This window comes from Electrophorus electricus, chromosome 22, assembly GCF_041902795.1.
Source record: "Electrophorus electricus isolate QZ-2024a chromosome 22, ASM4190279v1, whole genome shotgun sequence".
Taxonomy (NCBI): Eukaryota; Metazoa; Chordata; class Actinopteri; order Gymnotiformes; family Gymnotidae; genus Electrophorus; species Electrophorus electricus.
In genome coordinates, this window is record NC_137518.1 from 17,467,501 (window position 1) to 17,474,991 (window position 7,491).

Genomic DNA, 7,491 nt, shown 5'->3' on the forward strand with positions numbered 1-7,491 from the left:
ATATGGTGCTCGATGGGGAGAGTGAGTGAGAGAGAAAGAGAGAGAGACAGAGAGAGATGAAGCACAAAGAGCACAGGCAGAGAGAGACCAGAAAACGATGAAAAAAAGGAGATCCAAAATTGAAAGGGAGAGAAAATGAGAGAATGACAAAGCACAAAGTGGAGGGAGATGGAGATGAAAGGAGGAAAAATGAAAAGATAGGTACGGGGACAGAGAGCAGGACAGGATGAGGATGGAGGAGGGAGTGAGAATGAGAGAGAGCCAGGGAAACGGAGGAAATAAGAGCTAGAGACAGACTTCCAAGACAGTCTTCATGGGATGCAGCGTGTCCTTGACATTTCACCCATTTCCAGTCGTCATCTATCCCATTTCTCCCCACATCCCATGGACACACACAAACACACACACACAGATATATACAGGCAGCCTGCTACCTGAGAGTGATTTACTGAAATCACTGCTCCAATCAGAGAGAAGAAGAAAAAGGAGGAGAAAAGGAGAAACAGACAGAGAAAGAGAAAAGAGAAAGAAAGAGAGAGAGAGGGAGAGAGAGAGAGAGAGAGAGAGAGGGAGGGAGAGGGGGGGAGGGGGAGAGAGAAAGAGAGAGAGGGAGAGAGAAAGAGAGAGAGAGAGGGAGAGTGCCTTACGGCCTTATACATCATCCTACTGCCTAAATTTTTAATTTCATTCAAAAAGAATAATGTCATCTAATGCCAAAAATAACATCACAAGACAGACTCAAATATCTGAGGAGGCGGGGCACTTTTGATCAGGGAAGACTATTTATAGCCATTCATTTCGCTGGGCTGGACAACAGAGACAACAGAGTCCACAAGAGAAATGTAACTCATTAACAGCCTGTTCTCGCATGTGTGTGTAATGTATCTGCAGTGTGTGAGTCTGTTACTGTATGTTTTATAACATACATGCTGGGGGAAAATGTATATGCTCAAGTTTAAATGCCTCTTTCCAAAAAGGTTTCCACCTCCCAAATAGACAAAGCAAAGTAGTCCGGACTGAGTGTGAGTGCTTGTTTTGTATCTTTATGAGGAATCAATTTCCCCACTAACAGGAAAGCAAATTCTAAAGTTGTGGGAACTTTTTTCCTGGTCCCTTTGATTAAAAAATACTTTCAGATTTAATTTTAAATACTAAATGTTTTCCTTACAGTAATACATAAGTTAAATAGAAAACTCTCATAAAGATAGTACTGATGCATATGCATGTGGGTCAGTGTAATGATGTTTAAGAAGAAGAGTGTTTAAGAAGAGATGAAGAGTGGAACCAGTTCACAATATATCTGTGGCAGCTGAAATTGGATGTGTAAAGATCATGAATCAGCAAACAAGAAACACCAATACACCATCCACTGCACTGCACACTGTAAACCGAATTCTTGTTTTAGAGGTTAACCCATTAACTGCCATCCAGACCAGTAACGCCCTCTCAGTGTGAACACCAAAATCGCTATTCCTGACCTGATTCTCCTCGTGAGTCAGCCTCATCTGCTCTTTCAGGATGGAAGTGCGTGCCGCCTCTTCTTTCCTCATCACTCGCTCCTTCTTCAGCTCTGGGCTCCAGAAGCTCTTGATGCTGTTGGTGGAGGAGCCCAGCTTGCTCTCCTTCAGGTCCAGCTCACGCCGCAGGAGGTCGTTCTCGCGTTGCATGTCCCTGACCTGAGCCTGCAGCTCCAGCAGTTCGCCGCCCTGGCCCCTCATGGCCTGGCGCAGCAGTGCCCCCTGCTGGTGGTGCTGTAGCATGCCCAGAGAGCCTAACTCCCCGTACGAGAGCAGGTCAGCGTGTGGCAGGCCCACGGATGCGATATTGGGGCTGCTGCCCATGGCAGTGACCCTGCCGCCATACATGGCACGGCTGGTGGCCCGGCCCAGCGTCATGGTGCCCTTGGGGTAGGTGGAGGCGGAGCCGACGGCCTCGTGGTCGCTCAGGTACATGGGGCCGGAGGTGGCATAGGCAGCATTCAGTGACTGGATGTTCTCCATGGAGAGGGTCTTGCCGCCCGAACTATTGCTTGCCGCCCGGCGGTGGCCCAGACGGGGTGATCGGGGCAGGCGTGGGGAGCGCGCCGGGCTGCCCTCGACGTGGCTCACACCCCGAGCACCCCCGTACATCTCTGTGACCGCAGAAAAAGTGGATGGGAAGGGGGCGTGTCTCGATGATAAGAGTCTCCACCCCTCAGTGACTGGTAGGGTATTTTAGTGCATCCTGTGTTAAGGAAGTGGGGGAGAGAAGGAGACAGAGTAGGGATGGTTAGTTTTATTCATAGAGAACCAAGCTTTTTAATGCAGATATTCTGCAGCATTAGAAATCAAGAGAAGAGACGAGACGAGAAGAGAAGAGAAGAGAAGAGAAGAGAAGAGAAGAGAAGAGAAGAGAAGAGAAGAGAAGAGAAGAGACGAGACGAGAAGAGAAGAGAAGAGAAGAGAAGAGAAGAGATGAGACGAGAAGAGATGAGAAGAGAAGAGACGAGAAGAGAAGAGACGAGAAGAGAAGAGAATATGTGTTTAAATGTTCAAATTCTACATACAGTGCTATTAGAGGAATGCTGATAAAAAGACTGTTGGTATGCTGCTTGTTGTATTGTACTACGCTGCTCCTGAAGACTCTACACACACCCCACTCAGTGAGATCCTAAAGACACAGACCAACTGTGTAACAAATCCAACCATTGGAGAGTAACATGTGGATAACCACACCCAAATGGGAATGAGCACTCATATACACATGCACACACAGACACACACACACACACACACATGCACGCATATGCAGACACACCCACACATGCACATGCACACATATGCAGACACACCCACACACACCCATACACTTAGTTTATCCTTTGTGAAAGGGTATTGCTGCAGTTCATGCCAAAAAGAATGAGTCATAAACTCCAAGCGCAGTGAGCTTTGGCACAGAATCTCTCTTTCACACACACACACACACACACACACACACACACACACACACACACACACACACACACACACACACACACACACCACAACACAACAAAACACAGACACCCACACAGAAAATACCTGGCATCCCTCAAGTGCTTACCTGTCACTTCTGAACCTCTCAGGATCAAGAACCCACTCTCACACATGCACACACACAAACACACAGGTACACGCAAGAATACAGAAGATCCAGTGAGTGTAGAGATAAAATACACCTGTGGTTGTGCTATACTCCAGCCACATCAAAGTTCACGTGTGTGTTGATGGCCAGCCAGCCCTCAGCAGGCCACTGCACCCATGCAAGTTGGAGTGAAGGGTCACAACACTGAAGGGGCTATACCAACTGACTCCTTCAGAAACACCTCAAAGAGCTTTGGTCATGCTCAAAACCATATGGGCCAATAAAACTAAGTAAACTATGTATTTTAAAACTAATTTAAAATATGGCATTTTGGAAATCAGTATGTTTGCGAGAGTATTAATATTATTTTTCTATTACAATGTTATATATTATAGTTTTGTTTTTATAATGTTTTTGACCAATTACTTCAATAGCTGCCCACACCTATATATAGATAGATAGATAGATAGATAGATAGATAGATAGATAGATAGATAGATAGATCTGACTTAGCATATTTATCAGTTTAAAAAAAAAAAAAAAAAAAAAAAAAAAAAAAAAAAAAGAATGTTTCCTAGAAATTGAACCCAGGACCTTGATACTTTAATGTACCTGTTGAGCTACAGGAGCACAATACCATATCAACCTCACGCCTCATACAATAAAGGGCTGCACAAATGTTTACATGTGTGCCAGACTCAACATTAAGATACTCATTCATATAAACCAGATGTATTCACCTTCACACTCTTGATCTAAAAACCTTTTAGTCAGTTGTTCAGTCTGGGAAAAGGCAGGTACGTCTGAGCAGCTCCTCTAAAGGCAAACTCTCGACACTCTCAGCAGCTAATCTCGGAGGCGTGGACCGCTCACTGGCAGCACTGATGATAACGCCGTTGCCATCGTCGTCTTGGTGCAAGTTTCCATGGCAACTGCAACCGAGCAGATGAAGAAAAGTGCACCTGTTTTCACTCCTGTGACCAAGCACTCTGTCCCTGTATGTACATTTGCATGTGCAAGCATGACTTTTTAAAAGAAAGAAATGTGTGTTTATGCTGCAGAGCTGCAGATGGCTGTGTCATGTCATCAGGCTACACAGACATCCAACAGCACACAGCCTGTGCTCTGTGTGTGTGTAGGTGTGTGTGCGTGAGTTTGCGTACTGTGAGTGGACAGTAAATGGCCATGTGTCTATGTGTGCATATGTGTGCCTGACCTACAGAGCGAACACTTCCTGCCCCTCCTGTGTGGGGATGTGTGAGTGTGTGGGTGTGCTCATGCGTCCATTCATGCATGTGTATGAGCCTCAGTGACCCAAGGCCTGTCCAAACTAACACTCTCTCTTCCTGTCTCTGGCTGTTAGATGAACACAATGGCCTGTATGGTCATTGCACTGAGCTGCCTATGAAATCGCTACCCCCCTCTTCATTTCTACTACAGCATCAGGACCCATTGCACCTACATTGTGGAAATGCAGCAGTAAATCTGACTGGACAAATGTTAATTGACAAGAAGTTGCCAGTGCCACTGCATTTGTTAGATGCAATTTTTTTAATTAATTAGTCTTGTTTCCAGATGATTCAGAAAAATGATGAGGAGCCATAAACAAACAAACAAATAAATAAATAATTGCAACGTACATATGGATTGTGGGACTTCACAGGCCCGAAATAAGATGTCCAAGTTCATTTTCAGCTGCCTTTAACATAATTTTCTTCCTAACCAAACAGCAGCAGGAACAAGACAAGGCAAGATGTACTGTTTTCTGCATACAACCAGGTGGCCAATCTGTGTAAATCATAACTGCTGGGTTACTGGGGGCACAACTACATCCCAAATCCAATCCGAGAAGCACCTGTTAGCAAACCCCTACCATTTTAAAGCAGTCGGCCACTATCTGAATGAAAGAGAGCCTCCCAGCACTGCACGCTAGCTTTGTCTCAGACACTGTAATCTCAAGCAGAGGGAATTTCCCCCCTTTCTCAGCATGTGTCTATTGGGACTCCAGCACTGTTAGAATGAGTGAGAACACTCGCAGCCTTTGGTGGACACTCTTAAAACATATTATAGCTTACACACTTATATCCTTAGGAATCAAAGCCATGATCTTAGAATTGCTAAAATCTTCCTATACCTGCTCAATCAGCTCCATCATGCACCAGGAGACGGTCGTGATCCACTGCGTCTGTCTCCATCTCTCTTCCATTGAGCGCTCACGCTCTGTCTCTCTGCTCGCTCTCCCTCCATCTTTTTTTTCAACAGCTATCGTTTCTAAGTCCCTCATGTCCTCTTTTGTCCCCTCTCTCCATCTCTCATCCTCTCATACTCCCTCTCTTTTCTCATTACCTCATGGCCACTTTGGCGTTAAAATTCGCAGTGGTCATACCCAGCTGTGTATACCCAAGCAAAGGTGGCAAATTATCTACAATTCATGAGGCTCAGTAACACTGCATCGTACTAAAGAGAGAAAGTCTGAGTGAGCCCTACCTGAGCTACAGGTCAGTTCCACCAAATACCTAAACAAATTCTTAGGTTAACATTTAAATTCAATTAAATTCATATGGTGTGGTATACTTGTAGGCTTTGAACTATAGGTTCCAACATTTATATATATATATATATATATATATATATATATATATATATATATATATATATATATATATATATATATATATATATATATATATATATAAAATGTAGGGTTGTTTATATATATAATATAGGGTTGTTTATATATATATATATATATATATATATATATATATATATATATATATACACACACAAAACGTAGGGTTGTTTATTGCCAATATAATCGGTCAGAAGACACTTTAGCCATCCGCATCATTAGGCAATATGAGTATAGGCGTTGTCTGCGGGTTTGTATTATCGGCAAGCGTTGGGTAACATTTTATCAAGGAATCCCCTCCTGCGTAGCATCAGTACGTAGCCGACGCCAATAAAACCCTTGTCAGTTAATTTAAAGATTCCTCACGAAAATCACACAAAGCCCTCCCCCAACTATAAAGTACCGCACGCGTGTGTATACGTCCTGCTTAACTGAATGGATTTAAGAAACGTCAATCATCACACTTTCGCTAAAGGTCGACCGAGTGCACATGCCGCTATATTGTAGGGAAGAATTTTAGACAATCCTTTATCATCTTTAGGATTTTATTTGGAGGGTTCATGTAAAATATGTTCCGACAAAAATAATGACCTTATGCAATTCACTATTACGAACACAGTGGAACAACTGCAAACAATTGCTCTGATGTAGCCTGTATCCTGCAACCCGTGTTTGGACTAATAATTTAATTCACAGAATAAAATCACACGAGGGCTATCCTGATACAGCCGGATTCAAACAAGCATTCTATGTTTCACGACTGATTTAGACTACAGGAATATTTCACACATCACAATTGATTTCTCATACACCCCATTCATTTAACATGCAAACGGAGGGATACGCAAAATATTTAATCCAAATATCTTCATACAGCGTGTATCTCAAAGAGATTTATGTAAAATCACGCGGACAATGAACATTGAACATCTTATATTCCCTCGCTATGCAGTTCCACGCTGCACTAGTATTTTTCTTCTCGTTTCGTGACTACCTTCACCCGTTCGGTCCAATTGCACTTTGGTGTCTGATCGCGCTACATGGCAACATTTAACGTCGATAGTGCAGTGACATACCTGTTTTCACGACGGCTTTCCTCCATCACCGCGCGCTCCGCGAGCACCAAGTCCCCTTGATTCACTCCGGTCTCGCAGCATTACGCGCTGTCATTGGGCCGCGGACGCGCGCTCCAAGGCCGTAGTCGTATGGGGATTTTCTGGGGAAGACAGTTAAAGGGCCAGAGCCCAGAAAAGGCAGAAGCATTTCTACAAGTTATAGATCACGTCAAGGGTTGTTACCTGTGGACTACGCACAGCTGTAAATTGTCCACCAAAGTAATTAAAATACTCATGTTTTGTATACCTGTAGACTGTTTGCAGTTTCCAAAGCAGTTCTTTGAAATTTACAAAGCCAAAACTGGACCTAAACGCACGTACCTAAAACCACTGATCGAACACCGTTCTGCAGCACCACGCTTCCCCCAGGACACATAGAAAGTAAGCATAAGGACTCTGTGCTCGCATCCAGGTGCTGGAATGAACTGTTCCTGACTGTACAGCTGAGACACTGGCTGACGACTGGAGATTCGCCGCCTCTTAAATTCACCCCACCTAAATGTGCGCGCGCGCGTTCTTACACACACACACACACACACACACACACACACAAAAAAAAAAAACCCACAGCATTTTATCCTAGTTTAGCCAGACTAAGTTTGACAGTATTCTTGTCTTGACACTAATCTATTTATGGTACCA

At 43.9% G+C, this 7,491-nt stretch overlaps 1 protein-coding gene across 12 annotated transcripts in view; it reads right to left on the reverse strand.

Annotated features, from left to right (window-relative positions):
- The window catches only part of erc2 (ELKS/RAB6-interacting/CAST family member 2), a 61,654-nt gene extending 54,363 nt beyond the window's left edge, over positions 1 to 7,291 (reverse strand). For 9 of the 12 annotated variants that reach the window (XR_014119365.1, XR_014119363.1, XR_014119368.1 and 6 more), the window contains exons 1-3: positions 7,171 to 7,291; positions 6,811 to 6,950; positions 1,479 to 2,223 (exon numbers count right to left, since the gene is read on the reverse strand). Coding sequence is in view for 1 of the 12 variants with exons in the window: in XM_081705366.1 (XP_081561492.1) it covers positions 1,479 to 2,129 (651 nt within the window). In the remaining 11 variants the exon portion in view is untranslated. Of the gene's footprint in view, positions 1,429 to 1,478; positions 2,224 to 2,545; positions 2,650 to 3,842; positions 4,035 to 6,810; positions 6,951 to 7,170 lie in introns of those variants that run through there. The other 3 variants (XR_014119359.1, XR_014119360.1, XR_014119369.1) reach the window with 3 other exon arrangements.
- Positions 7,292 to 7,491: the final 200 nt, after the last annotated feature.